This window comes from Drosophila subobscura, chromosome O (assembly GCF_008121235.1).
Source record: "Drosophila subobscura isolate 14011-0131.10 chromosome O, UCBerk_Dsub_1.0, whole genome shotgun sequence".
In the NCBI taxonomy this organism is placed as follows: Eukaryota; Metazoa; Arthropoda; class Insecta; order Diptera; family Drosophilidae; genus Drosophila; species Drosophila subobscura.
In genome coordinates this window covers 23545800-23568415 of record NC_048533.1, presented here as the reverse complement: position 1 = coordinate 23568415, position 22616 = coordinate 23545800, and the positions used below count along the sequence as shown (strand labels likewise).

Sequence of the window (22616 nt, the reverse complement as noted above, 5' to 3'; positions counted from 1 at the left end):
ATGGTTAAAATGGGAAAGACAAGCCAAACTACAGTGAGGACTTACTTTATTGAAAATATATAATATTAAGACAATTTGGGAACTAAACTTTCATCTTAACGTAGCCTCACTGTAGCCCCTAGCGAATCATTTCACCAAGCAATTTGGACTCTATTTTTGTTACCGTTGAACTTGAATTTTCGCAAAGCCTCCAATCGCATTTACTTTAATAACACGTGCGCGGTTCTCTCAAGCACCATGTTCGATTATTTGTGCAAAAACTGAAAAGGTTTAATGATCTACAGACGCGATAATAGAAACTGGCACACAGACGAGTAGAACACCATGTAGCGGTGGGAGGCAGACTCAAGAATAGACCACGACTCAGGGGACTGCTCACTCCATCAAGGGGGTCAAAGTCAACAATCGCATTCGCCCAGTCATCAGCAACAACATGCTGTGCCCTCGCCAGCCACATTCGCTCCGCCAGTCTGAACTAAACTAATAACCCCGGCGCAGATTTCTAATTCTCTACGACAATATTTATGGGAAGGCATTAGGGTGATGGCAATCGTTGCCAAATCGAAGATACATAAATATTAGCAAATCTTTGCAGATACATATCTTTGATGATGCAAAATTATGATTATGAAATGTTCCTTGGCTGAGAATCTTTGCCACAGGTCGATGGAATTACGCACTTTGAAATCAGTTTTCAATACAAATACAATTTAGAAGTCTTCTCTTTATTTATTGTTTGCACTTCGCCTTATATTGGTAATAGATCGGCCATGCATACGATAAAATTTATGTGTATGATGGTAGCTGCTGTGAAAATAAGCAATGGTACGAGCATGTGTGGGATTGAATTTAAAATTGAACGTAAATTTAGAACTCGTAGAACGTTTTAATTGTGTGTTCATTATTCCATATAATCCTAACGATTCTAAGATCATCTAATAAAATAACTTAAAAACGGAATTAGCTTGCCCCTTGTTTGCCTTTTCAAAAGGATTCTAGTAACTCTGAGCGAATTCCACGCCCGCCTGACAAAGCAATCCCTTTGATTAACTAAAAATAGAATTAAGTAAACGAAATTGGAATTTTATAAATAGTTGTACATATATTAATTACTCTACTGCAAATTTCATTCGATAATCAACTTTTGCTAGATTTTCCTTTTGTATAATGAACGATTTTGAATTTGATGATAAATGCGCGTAAATTATGTTTGGAATATGGATCGGTTTTTCATCTATTCAAATAACAAGGTACAGATGCTCACCAAACGCTAAAAATGGTTGCATTGTAAAAGTGCGCTAAATCGCAGTAATGTGTATGTGAATATACTCGTATGTGTGGGATTCTATTTATATATGATTGTATGATTGTTTCCTCAGTATCCACATCAGCTTCTAGAAGGTAACAGGCTCAATCGGCACGGTGCATTCGCTATACATGACACGGTACATGGCCATCTCGGAGATGCCATGATAGTGCACAAAGGCGGCAGCAATCACAAGGATGTGGAATATCTGATGCGATTGTCCCTGCAAAATAAAATTGAGCATTGAGTCAAGCATTTTTCTTAGCTCAAAAGATAACCCAAACCGTACCCAGATGTCGAACTTTCCAGGGAACCAACGTTCGGGCACACGTAGAGCATACAGCAGGGCACCGATTATATAGAGTAGACCTAATAGAGAGACAAATTTAGATTTAATCTTTAAACACCCTCTGCATATGCAACTTACCCATGAGAATAAGCCAACCCAAACTGGCACGACTCATCTGGCTAAACCAGCCCTCCATGATGCTGTAATGAATGGCTGGAATGACGCCAGACAGTCCAAAGCTCATGAAAACGCCAGCGCGCAATGGACGGAGTGCTGGCTCCGAGAACTTATCCCACAGTGAGACAACGATGGAGAGCACGCCCAGGACAGAGACCACTGAGAGATAAATCACCTTTGGCTGGTAATGACAGTAGAAACCATAGTACAGCCAAGGTACAAAAGATCCCATAATAAGCAACGCAATTCCACAGTAGTCGAGCCTGTGGGTAAACAAAGTAATTAGCACAAATACACTTACAAGTATGCACGGAACTTACTTTGAAAACAGTCTTCCCATCTCTACAGAGTGACAGCTTAGTGTGTGGAAAGCAAATGAGAATCCTAAACAAACGATGGCCCCGATAAAGAAGGCGCCAAATACGATTTTCTCCTGTGTCTGAATCTCCACCGAGGGACGCGTAATGAAGTAAACAGCCACGCCAATGAAGGCAATGAAGCCCAGCAGATGTGTCCAAATGTTTCCCGTTTCCGTGTGAATGCGGAAAATCGATTTGAAGCACGCCCGGAACGAGGGCAGCGGTGGGCGATGTCCGCGGTGTAGAAAATCGTTATCCTGCAGCCATTTTGGTAGGTTTTTGTAGTGGCACACCTTCCAACTGGCCTCCCAGACCTGCATACGTCAGAGAAAGTTAATTATAAACGGTTAGTGAACTGGTGACTAAAAGTTATGGGGGTGGGTTCGAGTTTAGGCTTGGGTTAATGGTCTCAAGTCAGGGGCATAGTTTCAACACAAACCAAAAAACATAGTACAAATTATTTTTATATTTATTCAAAACAAAATAAAGTGCAACAATGTCACGGAATATCACACGAAAAGAGGGAGTTCCGCTTGAGCCACAGTTCATCAATTATTGAAAGTACTTACCTTGCGTACAAATTCCTCGGCTTGCTCAGCGGCATTGTGAGCCAATGCACCCAAATCGATCTCGTCCGACAGCACACCAGCTTTCAGTACTTCCGTCATCTAAGGGAAGGAAATGGTATGAGAATTACACATGCTTCGAACCGGAAAAGAACCACAAAAGCTTAAACTACACATTCAAAACGTTAAAACTAAAAGCAAATGGGACTGACGTCTTTATCGATGGCTTGACGCTCAATTGTATCCTCGTTCTGGTTCTTCTTTGGTGCCTCCTCGTTCGAAGCCTCACCCTTCGGCTCCAGATCCGGGTCTAAAACACTCAAAACAACCTCCGGCTGGGACTGCTGCTTGTCTGACATTTTGAGCGGCAAACAGAGATTCGTTTAAAAACTAAATCTAAGTGTGCGGTACAACGAGCGTTTCTACTTTGAAGAATCTGACTGTCGCATACTTAGTTGAAACGGTTTGTATAAACTTTTCGTTGGCGGAACAAGACAACAACAACAGCAACAATAACAAATGCGCCTGGCGATAAGATAGCGCGCCCGAAGCTGCCTCTCTCCGTACCAAACGTCCCATTATCAGCTCCCCATCTGACGTTGTTTGGTTATTTTTCCCACAGTGTACGGGCTAAGCCGTATCCGTGATTGAAAGTATTGAGTGAACTGTTTAACGGAAACGCCTTTAAAACCTTTCCAGTGTAGTATATGTGTCGAATGTTCTATATCTTTTGCAATTGCCACCTGCGGCAATAAGGCAATGGACACGTTGTGGGCCTCTGCAATAGTTCCCCCGATAAGGGCAGTCGTCGAAAACGACACAAAAGACTGCAGATACTTGGAGTACCCTGCCTGCGGCGGGCGCTCCCTGACTGCGACCAACGAAAAGGCGATAAGAAAACGCGCCGCCGGGTCAGAGATAAGGGAAGCACAGCACTTGACTGCGCAAAATGCTTTTTGCACAGCTGTTTAGCGTAAACGACAGGGGCGGACTCAATCGGCGGGTCAACTCACCTCAGCCTCGATGAGCTGTGTGTCCTCCGGTGTGGAAGGCAGTGGACATCCGGCATCATCCTCCTCGCCCAGCTCATCGTCGTACTCCAGCAAATGTAGATCATTGGTGCTGAGAGAGTCATCCGGGCCCCAGCCGCGTCGCTTGCGAAGAATCATTTGTACCTGCTCGAAGATATCTTCCTCGGCCTCATCGCTGCCGTGCTGTGTGGCCGTTGTGGTTGCGGTGGTCGCCGCACCCGCAGACGATTGCCCAGACGAGTCCAGGCCAGTGGTTGCAGTGGAAGTCTCCTCCACCTCGGCAGACAAATCGCTGACCGACTTCTTGCGCTCAAGCAGATTCGTGGCAGATTCCATGACAGTCCCTTTAGCCTCCCACACAAAAAGTTCTGAAATGTAAGAGATCCAATTAAACTAGGAACAGCAACTGAAGTTTTCCAAGTGAAATGGGATCGATTCTTTTTTTTGTAAGATATCACATTCTAAAAAGCAAAGGCCTGCTTGCTTTTTCTGTGTATTTTATAGGGGAATTGCTATATTGCGGCAATATCGATTTGATATGGATACAAATGTGGCTCCCAGCAACAGTCCAAGTGACCTTTGTATCCCAGCTGGTTCTATAGCGTACGGGCATGGCACAAGTATGAGTGTATATGCTTTGTGTATTTTGTATCGTTTAGCAAGTTGGCTGCCAATTAAAACTTTACATAAGATGTGACAGAGCGTTGCCAACGACAGCAGGAGTGGTGGGCAGGTGTCCAAGGACAACAGGGACACTCATTGATAACAGCCACATGACACTCATTGAGAACTTCGGCCACAAGGCCACGTGAGAACCACCAAGCGACACTTTGGATGCACATTTTTTTTCACCTGCGCAGTGCACACAATTCAGTTTTCCCAGTCCATTGAGGCCAGCACGGCCACAACAATTAAGAAGTGGAAAAAATTTCACTCGACTAGCCATGCGTCACTTACATATTTATGCGCTTCCTGAAGCTTGCGCTGCTCTTGGTGTAACTCCAAAGGATCTTCGAAGTTAGCACTTGCCCAGTTAACAATTTTTAACTTTAATTTCAGGATTTAATAATTTTTCAGAATATTTCAGTGTAACCGTGGACGTCTCTGTAAAATGGTCGTCCGACCCTCAAAAATATACGGAAATACACTTTCTCATTTTGAAAATATACCGCATATACAAATACCAAGAGCAGTAATATTTCTCGAATTTGATATTCTATTTAATATTACTAACAAGTTACACCTTTCAGCCCTGGAGCTATAATTTTACCCAATTGATGAAAATAATTTCAAGCTAAAAAAGGTAAACAAAAAACAAAAAAACGTAACGTATGTAAGTGGGAATGGAATTTTACGTCATTTGCCCGCTTTTTGCTGGTCAGCTGGTCAGCCACTAAAGTTACTATTCTGTTTTCCAAGTGGATTGGAAATATTAATAATGACTTGATTTTAGAGTGTTCTTACTGTTTTTCTGTATAAATATATTAAATAATAAAAAACAATCTATTTGTCAGCTGACTTAGATAAATAGAGATGACACTTTTACAGCCTGTATCGTTAACACTGTTAACTATTGATAACATATGTTAACCAACAGAACATATTGATATACTCGCGACTATCGGGGCACGACTCGTTTTTGAACACTTCCCGCTGTGGTTAAAGTTAGCGCGGAAATTTAAACTTTAAATTTTAAAAATAGAAAGTATGCACCTGGCAGTTCCTTTCAAACGCGCAAAGTTTCAAATCACTGCTAATGCTGACTGGCAATGTAAAGTAAGTCCATATGAGAGGCGTGTTATTTTTAGCGCTTAAAAATGTTTACTCTCCCAATTGTCTGAAATGTTCCTCTTAACAAATGGCAAATAAGATAAATCAGACAATACAAAGTATTTACAATGGGAATATTTTTAAACCCCCCTTATATTTCTAGCAGCCTACACTTAATACATTGAAACCATCTCTTAGAATATCTACTCAAATTGCGAGACTTTTTCTATCAAATTCAGACTCGTTTTTCACCGTGTACTTCCCCACCAACGTCCAAGAATAAACTTGAACTCTTCAGACTCAACCTTAAAAACTAGGCCATTAACATTAGTTAATCGATGGTCTGTGGTTGTGCTCTCGACTCGTCGTTCTGATAAGCCCTGTCAGAAACTTGGCCAAGGATCGGACAAAGATTTGGCCATAGACTCCAGCTAGCGGTAGAAAATCGATTATATTAAATTATTGAGTAGCTGAAGTTCAGGGTCTTCATCACAATATCACAAAAGAGAAACGCCGATAATAAACGCCGCTCGAATGACAAACGAGCGATAAAAAATGCAAAACGGCTATTTTGTTGCCATTTTCAGCGTATGTTTTTGTTATTTTTTCACGAAAATGCTAAAGACCCGGAAGATTGTTCCGCTGCGTTGCCGAAGCAGGCGGAAAGTGCAGGGACTTTTGCAAACATTTGCCCGGACACTTAGCACGTGGGTGTGGCCCCGGCCCCTGACCGACATTAGTGGAAAGTGAGTTAAAATTTCCCATCCCCTTCCATCATCAATGGAGTGGCAAAGTGTTTCCAAAAATACTTGGATGTGCTAAGTGGATGGATTTGCGTAAGTAAATAGACCGTAATAAAGACGGAATCAGTGTCCGCGTCAGGTCTGGGCTGGGATGGGGCAGTGACGAGTGTCATATATGTAAGCCTACGATTGAGTCAGACTCAATGTGTGGACTGTATTGACGTGACAACGATAATAAATCAATTGTCTAGCGGTTAATTTAAAGCCAAACATTATTTCGGTTTTCGTTTACCCTCCTTTTCTCTCCTTCTCCGTCTTCGTCTTCGTTTTCGGTTTCTCTTTTGGGGCGGGTGTGTGCCGTTTTTATATTATTTGTTGTTTTTGCGATAGGATCTGCATGTTTTGTTGGCCAATTTGGGGATAGGGTTAATAAACTTGTTCAAAATAAACCACAGAAGTGGCAGAAAAGCGGAGCCAACAGTTTTGCTTTCTTTTTGGCCAACACATTCGCTTTAATGGCTTCAAACTTGACCTTACCACCGGAGATCTGAAAAACTGAGCAACAAAACTGAAAACTAAAATTGGCCATTAACGCGGCTTCGACTTGCATTGGCATCGGGTCGACAGAAAGACACGAGAATATACTATATCTACATACATATGTGTAGACACACATGTGTACATACATATGTATAGCAAACTGCGCAGCTAAAGTCGACGCCAGCAGCAGAGCCGCAAGCAGCTGGCAGCGAGCAGCGACGTCAGCGGCTGGAAACATGGCCAGCACGGGCCCGGAGCCCGCGAAGCTCGTTCATTTTGTTTATTTATACAGCCGAGCGTGTAGAACTCCATATTAGTGTCTTCTTGGCGTTGGCCCCAGTCGAGTCCGAATCTCTTCCAGCGTGCGGCGTGTGTGAGTGAGCGAGTTGATTCCTCGGAGGGAACCCCATACGCGTACGTGCAGAAATAAAGCAGAACCCCTCCCTAGAGCGGCCAGAACAGGTACGGAAGTGAGAATTTTTGGGACATCTGAGGTGTGAAAGTGTTGCATAAATTAGAGAGCAAGTTTTTGGAGACGGGACTGTCCCTAACCCAAATTAACAGAAACTGGAATGATCAGCGAACAAAAGTGTGCACTCGACTTGACCGACTTTTGCCTGCTCTTTGGACAGTGTGTACTCCTCTGATGACAGCGGTGGTTGTGCTGGTGCTGGTGCCGCTGGGGACCGCTGTCTGTCTGAGATTTTCTAGTCGACCTTAACCCAATGCGTTGCACATAGATTAAATGCTAAAAACTGGCTTGAGGAGCTGCAATTTTGCCAGTCAGCCAAGGCCAAGACTCTGGCAGCATTGAGGTGGCCAAAACTAAATTTTTTGAACTTGTAATCGATTGCAATTCAATTTGCAGCTGCATCAGGTGCCTGGCCTCCATCTGCACCCCATCATTGTGCCATTGTGTGTACACCCGACCCCACCGGCCATGGAATCATGGTTAAGCAAACATATTAGATGACCATTTGTACCTGTTCTCTTTGCAAAAGTTCCCATCCCATTCCCATCCATTCCACCCATCCGTTACAGTTCCCAAAAAAACAAAGAGAAGACAGCAACGCACACACCGACTTTAAAGAGCCGAAATGTTGAAAATTGTTCGAAAAAAACCCAATTAACGTTGCAAATATTTACCCAGTAATTAAAGATTGTCAGAAGAGCGTCTGCCCAAAGAGTCTCTGGCACCGAACTGAACCAAACCAGACTCTGACTCTGGCGCTGGGCACCGTGTTAGCTATGGATTTGGCTGTGGATATGTGGATGTGGATATATGGTTGCCAAGTGCTCGGCTGACTCGGCGGAATGGGTTTACTGGCTGCCTTGCCTCCTCTGTAAATGCCTCGGCTGGCAAAAAGAAAAAAAAATGAATTTACTGCGCTAAGCAAGCATGAAACCATAAAACATATGCACTTGACACAGCCAGAGCTAAATGATTAACCTGTTGCACTCCCCCTCCTCTTGAAACCCAAAACGAAACGAAACGAGTCGAGTCGAGTCAGAACGTGCCAGTGAGGGTTGCTCGACCCTTTGGTGTACCGTCTACCTTAGCATGAACTTAAGAATTAGTTACATTATGGGTCTGTCACTGAGTTCTTCTATCTCCCAATACACAGCTGATAGTCATCGCGATGGGGCTAATGTATTCGGGAACTTCACATGCCTCGCTGATTGTTTTCATTTACACAACACAAATGCGTGTGAAAATCGTGTTGCGATGACTATAATCCATAGGAAAACATCCGCTCTAAACACATGAGTCTCGTCAAACATCAACACTTGACGACAAAGTATCAAGATCTTTTTGCCGTGCCGTGCCGTGCATTTGCCAAATGCAATTATGCATAAAAAAGGCACATACAAAAGCTGCAATCTGTCGGCTCATTAATAGCACACATGAATCACAGATGGTTTGTTTGGTTGGATTGGACAATGCATAGAAGACTAATGCTAATGCCCTCCATCGGCCTTCATTAGATCCGAAATTAGTGGCAAATTAAGTTGTTTTTTTATTTTTTCTTTGTTTCATGTTGAAAAATCTTATAAATTAACGCCTTTAGCGGGGCTTTTCCGCACTGTCCAGACAGCTTTTGGGTGTTTAGATACTCGTACTTTTTGCATTAGTCACACAGACAGAGAGCCAAAAAAAAGAGAGAACCAGAAACTGAAACTGAAATTGAACGACGGATTGTTAAACATTTCAAAATGTTCGGTAGACCCATGTTCGAGTACAGCACTCGTAGACCTGGGGGGGCTGGGTAAATCCACTTCGCAGTCGCGATTCTGATAATGCTGACAAGGCGTTCGACAAGCACCTCTGAAAGGGTATGAAATTGGCAAAAACCAGAATCAATTATGCATACAAAACACATATTTTATGCGTGCGTGGCAGTCTGCCGCTGCGGCCACCTCTCCTTGTTCGTTTCTTAATTTATTTGTTCCTATTTGTCGAGCTGCTTAGTGTCGAGTGTCCAAGGCGGGGCAGCCGGAAGACTCAGACTCTGCCTCAGACAGAGTCCCAGCGTGCACCAGCAATGGTCCGTCGGCCTTTGGGCTTACAAAAGTGTAGCAAAAACCCGAGACGAGTCTCAGGCAAGGCTAACACTAGGAGGGGAGCTGCGTGAGCGCCTAAAGTGGAGAGTGATGACATGACAGGAGGACAGGCGGTGGTGACAGCGTCAGCAGCCAGTGGAACGGGTGACTGCGACTGCGACTGACTCAGGCGTCGTGTCGATTGGCGTCACATTTTTGGTCGTGATGATGCTCAGAGCTCACTTTTCCTGTCTCCAGTGTCAATCTATGGGTGCCAAGTGCCTTGCATACGAATGGGTCTAGGAATTGCTTACGGAATGGCCAACAGAATGGGAATGGGAATGGAAATGCGAATGCGAATGGGTACACGGGTATGGGGCTGTAACCCTGACAGAGACCCAGTCTCAGTCGCTGTTGGCAGTCGCACGGTTGCAGTCCACAAAATATCAATCATACGCCGTGTATAACCAATTAGTGGCACTGGCAGGTGGCAGCAAATGGCGACTTTCAATGCGAAGGCTCTCCAAATTCAATTACCCGCCATGTGATCCATGAAAATTGCTAACATTAAAGCACAGCAACACGGTGCAATTTTTTTAAACTCCAGTCATTTGACAGTCATTAAATAAAAGTCAAACTCTAAGCAGGCCTTGATTTTAAAGTTCCTTTTCGACAAACAAAACTAAAAACCAAAAGAAACACAGACATAATGTTCTTGTCGTGTGCTGGAAAATATTTCTAAATATATCGAAGCTAAAAAGAGCACCTAACCCAGTTGATCTCCCCGCCGATGCCGCAAACTGGATATGTGGCGACAAGCTAATTATAGACGCTAATAGTATTCCAGAAGTTTCTGCCTCAAGTTCCGGTTCGAGTTCCCTAGGTCAGTGGTTAAACTAAAACTAAAACTAAAACTATAAACCAAACACACAACAACGAATGTTACATAAGAACAAGTTCTCGAAAAACATTTGTAATTGAATACATTTTCGGTGGATAATATGCACATTAATTCGATCAAACCAATGATGTTCCGTGTGCAATTTAAATAACAATACATACCTAACAATCGTCCAAAAGGAAGACGAACCATCTGCCCGACGAAGGCAATGGCAAAGTCAAAGCCGAAGACCAACCAACCGATAATATGTTGAGGCTGCCATGTAAATGCTTAGAACATAAACGCTGTGATGTGAGTGTTGTGTGTTCTGGGTGCTGGTATCGTAGAGATTTACTCATGTATATGTAGACACTCGTGCAAGATGAATGCCAAAGTTAGACCGACTTTAGTGCCAAGGCGAGAAATTCAAATGAAGCCTTGAGTTTGGCTCTGTTCAGGTTTCCAAGCCATTGACTTGCGGTCGTGGTCAGCCAAGAATCTTAAATACCCAGCCAGCAACCAACAATCAGCATCTTCTCTACTCGTATAATGCGAATCTCTTGCCATTATACATTTTGAGATGGCAATTTTTCAAGTTACAATCATATGCCAATCGGTTTGTAGGTGCAACAGTAGCAGCCTCGGACTGCAGCGTTTTTATCTCGATTCGTTGCGCTGTCGTCATTCATCATTCGTTTTGGGTTTTGCCTTGTCTCAAGCTCTGTCTCTGGCTCTCCCTGCTGCCTCGTTCCTTGTCCCGTTTTGCATATGGGATAACTAAATAAGACTTCTCTTACATTTCATTAATAACGCGCTTGCGTAGTTGGCTTCTGGCATTCTTATGCGGATCACGCTCGTCTCGCTAGCATAATCAATAGCCCGCGACTCTCGAGCCGCGACTCTCGAACGTGCTAAGCCTCTCTAAGCACTCGGGCTTTTAGAATATCTTTTCATTCAATATTTTGGCAACGCGGCGTGCGGACGTCGAGCTCTGAATTTTCGATTTTGGGCGAAAATTTCTAAAGACTCTTTCCCCCCCTTTTCCTCCCGTCCTGCAGTTGCCAATTGCAGAATCCGAATCGGAACAAAGCGAAAAGCCAAACCAGCCGCAATGACTACATACATGAAGATATTCGAGGAGCGCATCTCCGGCCTGTCCAAGGGCGTGGGTGAGTAAAATATAAATAGAGGAAAACTCTTGTGGAATTATCAAACTAACTTTTTAAACATTTTTGTGTAGATGAGACTGTGGACAGCTGGTTCCTGATGAGTTCGCCAGCGCCTGTATTTGGTGTTGTGTTGCTTTACCTTGCATTTGTTCTGAAGATCGGACCCGAGTTCATGAAGAACCGCAAGCCCATGGATCTGAAGCGTATTATGGTGTTCTACAATGCCTTCCAGGTCTGCTACTCCATTTGGATGTGTCGCACGGTGAGTCCATAAAACCCGTCATAATTATTCAGATCATAAAGTGGCTGCCAATGCTCCTGCTCCCCATTGATGTATTATTCAGTTATCATAAGCACCCTATAAACGTGCTCGTGCAACATACTAAATGAGGGCATCTATATGTAGTAGTTCTCATTGAATATTCACATAATTATAGATTATTCTAATCTAATCAATTCGTTTTGTTCCTTCATTTACAGTCCATTCAGGAGAGCAATGTGATATCCTCGATCTTCTCGAAGAAGTGCGAAATCAATCGCACACGTGAACAGAATCTTACTTTATACTCGGGCGCCTGGTTCTACTTCTTCTCGAAGATCATCGACCTGCTGGACACGACGTTCTTTGTGCTGCGCAAGAAGAATAATCAGGTCTCGTTCCTGCATGTCTACCACCACACCATCACCGTTCTCTTCTCCTGGGGCTATCTGAAGTACGCGCCTGGGGAACAGGGCGTGATCATTGGCATCCTCAACTCGGGCGTGCACATCATGATGTACTTCTACTACATGGTGGCAGCCATGGGACCACAGTACCAGAAGTACCTCTGGTGGAAGAAGTACATGACAAGCATCCAGCTGATCCAGTTCGTCCTCATCCTCGGCTACATGTTGGCCGTCGGCGCCAAGGGTTGCAACATGCCCAAGACACTCACCTTCTTCTTCGTGGGCAACACCGTCATCTTCCTATATCTGTTCGGCAACTTCTACCGCAAGACCTACAACAAGAACAAGGGCATCGATGGCAGCTCTCGGACCGGCAGCAGTCTGGCCCAGTCAGCACTCCGCGCCGCCGGCGGCATGGGCTGCATGCCCAACCAGAGCCAGATCCAGATCAAGAGCGAGAGCCAGGCACAGCCGACCAAGGCCTATATCGATCTGAACAACAACAGCGTGAAGCCGCTGAAGCTGGAATGAGCGCGGGCCCTGGTTCGGATGGGTTTCAGTTTAGCAATTATTGTTTTGTAGAGCGGGGCTTTAGTCTAGTTTGTAGTGTATCTTAATCTCTAAATATCTACGCATCTGTAGCAGGCACAACGTACCATCTATGATGCATGTATAATGTTTATGCCGAGCAGCCGAAGATTACAACCCAAAAAATAGCTAGGATCATAAGAGTGTGCCTGATTGTGGAATAGTCTGACTGAGTATGTGTTAATGTTTTCCAGAGTTTGAGTTTGAGTTTGCGTTTGAGTGTGCGAGTGTGATAGAGTTTTTATTAATGAAATGCAGCCGTAAATCGTTTCTCGAATTGTCATCTCGGAAACAAGAAAAATTGAATAAAACTTTGATTTTTTATCTTTAATAAAACCAAGCCTTTGTGTCTGTTCTTTGCCGGCTCGAGTCGGGTTTCGCATTAGATAACAACAACCCCCAACAACCAAACCTGTTGTATCCCATTATTTATGACAACGCCAGCACCCGAATCCATGGCCAAATCATTTCCTAGCTCTTGTGCCGGGCCACGGGCCACGCGCTCGTTCTCTCCTCAACCCAATAAAATTATGCAGATCTGCCATCTGCCAGATATTCTTCTGCGGCACATTACGATTGATTAATACCTCACGATTAATCTCAGAATCTCCCAGTCCCCGCCGAATCTCTGTATCTTTGTATCTCAGAATATCCCAGTCCCCGATTGTGTGCTCTGTTCTGGCCATGTAGTGTCCTCCTAGCCATGAACTTGGAACCTGGCACGCGTGCTGCTGGGCTGGTTATGCAATGGCTTCCAACCAGTTTTCGGGTCCGGCTCCAGACACCTTGGCGACGCGGAGAGTGTGGTCATGGCTAAATTAGAAATTCTAATTAATTTTTTTGATCTCTTTCGAATTAATTCTCACACACACACGCCTCTCCATCATCGTTTACAGAATAGACTAAAACAACAACCCGTATTTATGCTGATTAGGGGGGCAAAAACTTAACGTTTCGTTCCAAGTCAAAGTTCAAGGGCCATTTAAATAATTTCGATGTTAACTGTGTTTTGCTGTAAATAAGTGTACATTTTCGGGAAATTTGCATAGGTCATAGCCAACAACGGTCAATAAAAACAATCATCAAACGAGAACTTCCATGAGGATGCCCTCGTTTCTCTACTCTTGCTCTATATAACAAAGTGGATCACTTTGAAAGAAATTTAAACAACATTTCTGCCCCTCATCGTCTGGAAAATTGTCTTAAAAACACCGTGAAAATGTTGTATTATTTCAGCTAAAAAGTGTGCACTGTTTTTTGTATTGTAGAATTAATGTAAAGTGCATGTAGCATTTCCATTTCTAGTTATGCCCATCCCCATTGTACAAAATATATTCTCATGATTGGCTTCTTTTAAATCTAAATACAGCAATATTTTATCCATACCATAGAAGATATTGAAGTTGCGCAGACATGGAGAGATCGACGGACAGGTGTCGCCACGGTGACATGTAGTTACTGTGTAGATCATGGACAATGTATCCAAAAAGAAAACTGCAAAAGAATGGACTGCGAAGAGCTTAAATTTCGAGCTTAATAATAAATAGCAGGTGTCCTAATATCTTACTTCCTCGAAGATTTCAAGCACCTTGATGATAGATGATAAAATGCAAGCAAAAACAAAACTCTGGATACTCTGGTTAGTTTTCCATACAACTAGTTCTGATTTCTTCAGCATGTTCAATCAGCCTGATCAGATCTATGATGATCGTGCCATAAAACACATACAAAACTGGCTCCGATTCGGCCAGTCCTCAGGCTGGTACAAGAAAGAGGTTTTGCTTTGGGTATTTCGGTGTTTGGCTTTTGTGTGCCTGTGTTTGTGGTCAAGATCAAGGTCAATTGCCCAACACCAAACCGGCTTTATTGAATACTGTATCCGCAGAGCGACTGGCACCGACTCCACTTGAAGATGCGTTTCCACTTCCGCTTTGGGTTCCGTTTTGACTGATTGATCAATAAAAGGTTGTGGAATTTATCAGATCTTCATCTCAACAGCTTAGCTTTTCTGCGTGTATGCTCAAGGTGCCTTTTAAATGAGCTTCTAATGAGCGAATACGGACCGAGGCAAGACGATCATCGGTGGCAAGTGGACCAATCTTCTGGCATCGCTCTACCGTGTTCTCAGAGCCTCGTAAAAATTCATGAACTGGATATGCTTCATCGGCAGCATCAGCAGAATCACCCCACCATCAAAGACCTGTTCGTGGGGCCACGCCTATTCAAATTCAAATTTCGCTGCGATTACGTATCTTGGTTTCCGCAGATGAATGAATGAATAGCTTGATCTGGCTATTGTACTTCGTCTTAAATGCGTTCCTTGAGAGTGGATTTCCTTAAGCATCCGTCAGGTGTTGTCCATAATTATCAATGAGAACACTTTGGCTGGGAAAAGGTGTGGCTAAGTTGGCCTAAACAAATACTATTTGCCTATTGGTGGTACGCGTACCAGAGTAAATAGTTCCTTAAGCAAATGCTTTTATGATTGCGTCAAAGGTGTATCCATAGGAAGTGAGTTGAAGTTAAAAGGCAGAGGAGACATATTCTCACAGTCTGATCAAACAACAGATTTCGAAAGACCATTCCAATTTTATCCAATGAAACATCTTGTTATATTCGAAAGCACTTTTAGGCAGATCAATTTTGCAAACATTTCCTGAACACATCTTCCAAATTATCACTCCCCAGTGAAGGCCCCACCCCAATGACCAATCCAAGACAAAGAACCATTCTTATAATTTTTATAAAATTTTGTAGAAAAAAAATTCTAGTTTATTTGTTAGATTTTGTTTGTTTTAGCTATACGTAAATATCTTTTTCTCTTCGTTTACAACTACTTTACATACCGATGCGTACGAGTACATAAACACCTTAAGAAAACATATTCATATGCGTACCTAAATTTATTTACACAACTAACACTTCTTCTTCTACTACCTCATCATCTTCTGTGTGGTTTACCTAACTTACTTGTAGTTTAGTTCAGTTTCGACCGAAAGACATACAAGCACTTCTTTCATTTGGTGTCCGCCTGAGCGGACATCAAACGAGGCGAGCGATGATGGCGACGGCTGCAAAAAGCAATTTTAACTGTTTGAACATTTACATATTATGTGTATCTATCTATCTATCTATCTATCTGTATATTGGAAACCTCATTTGTTCCAATAGCCAGACAGAGCAGACGAGTGTATGGTGTCTCGTTTTCTTGTTTTACGTGTTTTTGGCGGCGGATTACTTAAGAAATTAGTCAACAAAGTTGCACATAGAACATGGAATCTCAGCTCTCAGTGTGTGCCCCGCTTTGTATGAGTATTGAAAGGGGGAAGGGTGCGGGCTCTGGGCTCTAGGCTCTGGGTGTCAATGGCCTCGACCCTACAAGGCCTTCTGCTTCAGCTCCAGCTCTAGATCCTTCGCTGCCACCTTATTCAGATCCTTGGCACAGCTCTCGTTATTGTTCTCCGCCGACAGAGCCTTGGCCTTGGCAGCTGCCTGCTTCTTCTTGTAGGACTTCTGGTAGAAATCGTTGAACAGGAAGTAGAAGAAGACGGCATTGGGCAGGGTGAAGCAGACAGACCAACGGGGATAGCCGCAGTCCGTGTACAACAGCTGGGTCTGATGGATGAAGGCGCAGCAGAACTGGATCTGAAATGTCAAAAAGTTATAGCAACAGGAAACCTAGTGAGATGCCCCATTGCTGGCTCACCATTTGCAGGTTGGTGATGTACTTCTTCCACCACAGATACTTCTGCATCTGGGGACCGAAGGCGGAGAGGAAGTAGTACGAATACATGATGATGTGCACGAACGAGTTGATCATGCCGATGAAGGTGCCGTGTCCGCCGGGATAGTATTTGCTGGTGCCCCAGCTGATCATTGGCATCACAGTGTGGTGGTAGACGTGCAGGAAGGTCACCTGGCGATCGTTCTTGCGCAGCACAAAGAAGATCGTGTCCAGCAGCTCGGTGATCTTGGCCAGATAGTAGACATAGACCACGCGCGCCTCCCTGTAAGCTTTGGGCGTGCGTGACCAGTCGACGGGTTGGCACCGCCAGCTGTATGTCTGCCAGATGACTACACCCTCGTACACCATCCACACGCTGAGCGCCACCTGGAAGAAGTTGTACACCAGAAGGGTACGCTCCAGCTTGAAGGGCTTCCGGTCGCGCATGAACCGCGGTCCCCATCCCAGCACGAAGAACAGGTACAGGCCGAGGATGGCAAGCAGCGGCAGGGGGGACTTGATCAGGAACCAGTCATTGGTGCGGGGATCTACAGGAAGACATAGTAGCCATAGGATTGAGTAAAAGGTGTCTTCGATGGGAGGAGCATCACTCACCTGCCAGCTCGATGAACAGAAAGTTCCAATAATCCGTTTTCGATGCGTTGACGGCTGCCATTTTGAAGTGTCTCTTTTGTGTCACTCAACCACAAGAAACGTGTGTATTTGGTAGTTTTATCTACGGTGTGAAATTTAAGAATCTGCTAAGCTCGTGTCGCTCCTCAAAACGTTCCTCAAATGCTCAAAGCGAACGAGTTTTGCCAAATCTAAAAATAGGGAAGAAGGGGGAAATAGTAGATGTGAAGTCTGGATGTGCGAATGCGGGTTTCAAGTTTGTATTTAAAATTATGTTAATGCCGAGCCACTAGTAATTGATTGTCATGGCGGGGCACTGTTGCCGGGAGATCCGAAAGCTGCATAAATATAATAATATTCGGAGCCAAAACAGAATAACAATTGGTGACCAGAGTGACCAAGACTTTTGTCTTCAATTCATTTCATCTGGTCCGGTGTGGAAGATACGGAAAGCTGTCGCCGTTCGCTTGCGGAGGTGAAATGTCATGAAATTATCATGTAACAGTAACAGTAAATTATATTCATTATTATGAATTAAACAACAAACAAAACACACACACAAATTGGTGGTCACCACATGGCGATGGTTGCCACACGGCCTGCCAGCCAAATTGGGACGCACTCCGGAGACGCTGCGGCGTCTCACGTGTGGAACGAATACAACAAATGAGATGCGAGTAATAGTTATACCCACACACAAATTCACCCCAAAACTTGAAACAAATTAATTTCATGTTGAGCTTTTTGTTTTGGCTCCTCTTTGAGCTGAAATCTACAACAACATCAGGTTGGAGATCATCTGTTAAATTGCATCGAAGAGGCTATGCTCTTGCTCTGCAATCTATTATACTACTTGAAGTAGCTTAAAATAATAATCAAATAATCTACTATTAAACTACAATCTAATATATCTTTCCTATATCCTTTAATACCTGAAATCCTCTTATACAAATCATTCAACTCCATCTAATTACTCAAAATTATGAAATGACGTTCCTTGACTTCCAGTTTCACACTTGAACTTGGCAGAGACCGATTAAGAGACCGATCCATAGAAATACCGAAAACAACTTCTTGAGCTACCAACAATCGCAACAAGCAGTTTGATTTCTTTGCTCGTTTTCGAGGCTATTCTGATCAACTTCTGGGCCTTTTCATCTCGAGAGAGATCTCAAGAGATCTGAAGTGTGCAAAGTGAGGAACAAATTGAGATAATAAATGAAGCATAAATATTTTGAAGGGCAAGTTGGTCAACAGACGGGTTTGGCTATTGAGGTTTTCGGCCAGCCATTTCCTGCACTTGCTCTCATGAATATTAGCTGCAGCCATCAAGACAGAATGGGGCTGAAAATGGGGCGATAAATGGCTGCACGATAGCAAAAGGTGCTAAACACATTTGTGGTCCCTCGAATATTTTCAAGCAAATCCAGTTTATCAATTGGTAAAAATCGCTGCGCGACCTTGCCACAATTTGTGCCTGGTCTGGTCTGGTCTGGTCTATGGTCATTTCTGGTGCCATTGGTGCTGGGAAATCTGGCAGCCTGACGCTCCATCGTGTCTGGCTGATCGTTGTCAACAAATTTTATGGGGCATTTCCACTTGGTTAGTCACTTGTTAAATAGGCGGCGGCTCTTTCTTGAAGATCTTTGGATTTCTTTTTGTTTTGGTTATGGGCCTTGACCACGCCTAAAGCCAACGCACACAATATTGTGTCAACTATTGCCCAATTTCAGACCAAATATTGCAAATTTTTAATATGATGCAACAGTTGACAAGAGCTGGCTTGACCTTCGCAGGGAAATACCCTTTCTTAAGGGAGAAGTTTTTGGTTTCCAAGCTGCATGGAATGTCTGCATCAGACATCAAGATTCTTGTCTCCCACTGATTCCGATTCTACTTCTATATTTATGTAGATATATTTGATTGTTCTGATTGTTCACACACATACACACACACACTTTGAAGAGCTTTTGGGGCACCTGTTGCAATCACTTCGATTGCCGTGCACTTAATTTACGACAACTCTTAATGTTAACACCATGACAACTGTTTTTTTGTGTTTCTTTGCTGGCTCTGCTGCTCGCTTCATCTGCTTCTTATGACTGGCTATATAGAGTAGGGTGGCACTATTTGGTAGTGGTGCTATCGTAGATATGAGGAGAGGAGAGAGACCTTTGCTGGCATCCGCTACCCACGAGACTTGTACGCGCACTGAACTGCTACGTCGAGCTGCACGGCGCTATGTATAAAAATTTTGTCTAAAGGTTCGATTCGGTTTCGTTGTTTCTTTGGCGCTGTTTTTTGGACTCTATTGGTTTTGTTTCTGTTTCGATTTTGGTTTCAGTTTTTTTTGGGTTTTTGTTTTTGTGTTTTTAGTTTGCTGGGGGAACTTTTGTTGGTGCTGGCTCTGGCGTCTGTTTATCTTTATCTGAGGCCCGAAATGTTCTTTTGTGGCCGCTACGTTCGATTGGAGGCTGCGATCAAGTCGCATCGAACGATTGCCAGGTCTCGTTTTTCTATTCAGAATTTTGATGACAACAGCTTATAGGGTTTTTGGGGTATAATTGTGTCTGTGTTTGTTTATGATTCTAAATGAATATGCGTCCGTGTTGCCGGTGTTCAGTTGTTGCCGCCTGGATTTTGCCAGAATATTAATTTGTTTTCAATTGTATTCGGAGGTAAAGCCTTTTTGCACAGCCCTATAGATTCCTAAATGATTTTTGAATAGTTTTCAAAAATAATGGACAAAGCGTTGCAGCAATATTTGAATAGCTTTAATGATGAGGATACATTTTTTTCAATTTTTTGTATCACTATATTAACAAGACACCAAGAACCTCTACAACATAATTTCTTTTTGATAATGGAATGATATTTTAATTTTCCCCTCTTGCTCTTTCAATTCTTTCATTTTCATTACTTCGGCTTGAGATTTATTCCACTTTTGATTGATCAGCCTTGACCCACATTGAATATTCTTCAGATTTCTTTCCGCATCATGTTGAACTCTAGAACAAAATGTTTCTCTTACGTTCTCATGCGTAGCTGGTTAAGAATTCAGTTTACCTTTTTGGGCCAATACGGAAAACTGCCTAGTCCACAAAATTCTCAAGCAATGTAAAACTTGTAAAAGTTGTAAATTGCTCAAACTGATTTAAACAAGCATAAAGCGTTAATGGCAACGTATAATTTACGGATTCGTTGGCACAATTTGGAATGTTTCAGATGTAAAGTTCCGTTAAAAGCGAGTTAATTCAAGGAGACACGCGCTCTGGCCAATAATTTACATGCAAATTCTTTTTGGTGGCCCAGGGCTCTCCATCGATTCTAGCGATCCACAATGATCAGAGCGCTTCGATTAATGCCACTTCCGGGTCAAGACTATCATTCGGTATTGGATGGTTAATGAGACCACACAAACACCGAGACGGAGGCTAAGGCTGGGGTCACTCGCAGTTCAACTTTTGGCTTTGCTTAACTGTGTCACCGGCGAATTGAACTTGAACTTGCGATGGCAATGTCTATTTCACCGTCGATTAGCTTATGCGAATCTATAACCAGCGCATACAGTGGCAATCGGCGAATACGATTAAACTGCATAAGATGTGGGTGAATGTCGGTCGGTGGGTGAATCCCTAGGAGCTGGTTTCCTTTCGAAGAGAATCCATCATGCGCCGCGTATGCCGTTGCTGCCGTTTTCTTCCGGTCTGGACATTTGCATTTGTCTTTTGTTTTGTTTCGCCATCAACCAGACACATAGCAGATCATAATGATATACAAAAGATTGGTTGGTTTATTATCTCTATGCGCTGCTGCTGCTGCAAACACTGCCGAATCGATTCAGAGAGGGGGGAGCTTCAGTCTCAGCCGCGAGCCTCTGCATGTTATGCAAATTCCTTCCGCAAACATTTACATAGACACAAACAAACCAAACAGGCGAACAACCGTTAAACAATTATTATTGAATTTTGTTTGTACCCCTCTCTGGCTTCCCTTCCCCTGCAATAGCAAAATTGCGTAGACAAAAGCAGTCGCACGAACAACAATTAATTGTGCAAAAAAAATTCTCTTTTGGCTCATTTCGTTTGTCCGACGCTCGACGTTCTGTAGAATTCTTAATGGCAGATGGGACAATTTTTTCTAATAAATTAATTATAAATATGTATTGCTTTTGGCATTTCTGTGCGTGTGTGTGGATGGTTGTGTGTGCGTCGCCAAGGCCGGCGGATGGGCCGCCAAAATCGATTTCCGATGCCCAACCATTGAGTGCTCTGTGAGCCCTGTGCCAAAAGATTTGCAACGTGAGTGCATTAAAGCTCGCTTTATTGCTCTGCCCAACGTATTGCTCTTAGTATTGTAAACAACAATTGCAAATTAGGCTCTTAAAACTATAATTGTAGCGTTAAACCTTTTCGTGGTATATCAGCGACTCTGCGTGGCTGCTTCGTAGCGATGACAGCGTGATGGCTATGGTAGGCACGGAACGATAAACGATACCAAAGAATAGTAAAGCGTGTCCAATTAAGTGAAATGTATTACCATTTAGGTAAACTTTAGGTTTGTATATTGAATCACGGGTTATGTAGCGCCTGCCCATCACCATTAGAAATACCCAAACTTCTGGGTAAAATTAAAATACTCATTACAGGGAAATGAACTAGGCTATATATTGACTCTGCTGCGTGTGCTGAATATATGAATACATCAAGTGTATACATATGTATGTATGTATTATTTAGGGTCGGAAATGCTTCTTTCTTTTAGTTGAAAGCCGGGAAAGAGTTTAAAACCCAATGCGAAGGCTGACTGCTTTTTAGTTATACTTACGTCTTGAACGGAAAAAGAAGATATGGGGATCTTCGTAGTGCATTTGCAGTATTAAGTCGCGTCTTTGATGCTGGTGAGGCTTGCTCGGGCAGGCACGAACCACCCCAATCGCAGAATGGAGTAGTCGAACGGTGAATCATGTGCTGCCGCGCAGTTCGCTCACTGCTGGCGTCATCTGTCGTTGGTGTATTCAAGCTCAGCTCAAAGCTTCGCCTAAAGTTGCCAGATCGCTGGACAAAAGTTTGACTCGAGTGCTTAACGGTTGCTTTTCGAATTCTGAATAAATTAAATTTAATTTTGCAAACTTGATTTATGAGAGAATCCTACTCTAATTGTTGAAAGCTTATCAAAGTTGTGTGTCTGTGTTTGCGTGGCTTAATTATAAGTCTCAATGAAAGTACAGGGACAACATGTCGATGTCGCATGGAAATTACAAAACTTTGGACTGGCTTGCAAGTCATTTACAATTCAAAACTTTTACATTTATTTGCTTCAACCATTAAAATATAACTTAGTTTTTTAAAGTGCTTCCAAACTTGAAGTGCTTGAAGTTAGACCAATTCTGATGCAGCATTCACATTGCCCTTTACGGCTCACAACTGTTGACTTCAATTAGAGAGAACTATTCTGAGAACTACACAAATGTACATACTATAAACCATGTTATTAAAAATACGGGCAAGGATACTTAACAACTTATGCACATTTTTTCCTTGGGAAAAGTACTCGCTCTTGCCATTTTCATATAGAACAATCAACAACAATAACACAATTGTGAAATTAAAGAGACCTATTATTAGATGTAGC

At 43.1% G+C, this 22616-nt stretch overlaps 3 protein-coding genes across 7 annotated transcripts; 1 reads left to right on the top strand and 2 right to left on the bottom strand.

Annotated features, from left to right (window-relative positions):
• Positions 1-1080: 1080 nt before the first annotated feature.
• On the bottom strand, positions 1081-4839 carry LOC117899260 (adiponectin receptor protein). Of its 4 annotated transcripts, XM_034809150.1 has the most exons (7): positions 4686-4838; positions 3711-4096; positions 2701-2799; positions 2093-2445; positions 1734-2035; positions 1596-1675; positions 1081-1529 (listed from the first exon to the last, which is right to left on the bottom strand). In XM_034809150.1, the coding sequence occupies exons 2-7, from the start codon at positions 4062-4064 to the stop codon at positions 1395-1397; spliced, it is 1323 nt and encodes a 440-aa protein (XP_034665041.1). In that variant the 5' UTR covers positions 4065-4096; positions 4686-4838; the 3' UTR covers positions 1081-1394. The 4 variants fall into 4 exon arrangements, with proteins under 4 accessions (XP_034665041.1, XP_034665043.1, XP_034665042.1 ...); XM_034809152.1 differs by lacking the exon at positions 2701-2799 and having other exon boundaries at positions 4686-4839; XM_034809151.1 differs by lacking the exon at positions 4686-4838 and having other exon boundaries at positions 3711-4151.
• Positions 4840-7087: 2248 nt separating this feature from the next.
• On the top strand, positions 7088-12965 carry LOC117896308 (elongation of very long chain fatty acids protein 7). 2 transcript variants are annotated; one of them, XM_034804532.1, is made up of 4 exons: positions 7088-7243; positions 11261-11371; positions 11443-11633; positions 11852-12965. In XM_034804532.1, the coding sequence occupies exons 2-4, from the start codon at positions 11314-11316 to the stop codon at positions 12566-12568; spliced, it is 966 nt and encodes a 321-aa protein (XP_034660423.1). In that variant the 5' UTR covers positions 7088-7243; positions 11261-11313; the 3' UTR covers positions 12569-12965. The 2 variants fall into 2 exon arrangements, with proteins under 2 accessions (XP_034660423.1, XP_034660422.1); XM_034804531.1 differs by lacking the exon at positions 7088-7243 and adding an exon at positions 9762-10205.
• Positions 12966-15406: 2441 nt separating this feature from the next.
• On the bottom strand, positions 15407-19223 carry LOC117896309 (elongation of very long chain fatty acids protein AAEL008004). The gene is made up of 4 exons (XM_034804533.1): positions 19155-19223; positions 16965-17173; positions 16332-16897; positions 15407-16270 (listed from the first exon to the last, which is right to left on the bottom strand). Exons 2-4 carry the CDS (start codon positions 17023-17025, stop codon positions 16001-16003), a joined length of 897 nt encoding a protein of 298 aa, XP_034660424.1. The 5' UTR covers positions 17026-17173; positions 19155-19223; the 3' UTR covers positions 15407-16000.
• Positions 19224-22616: the final 3393 nt, after the last annotated feature.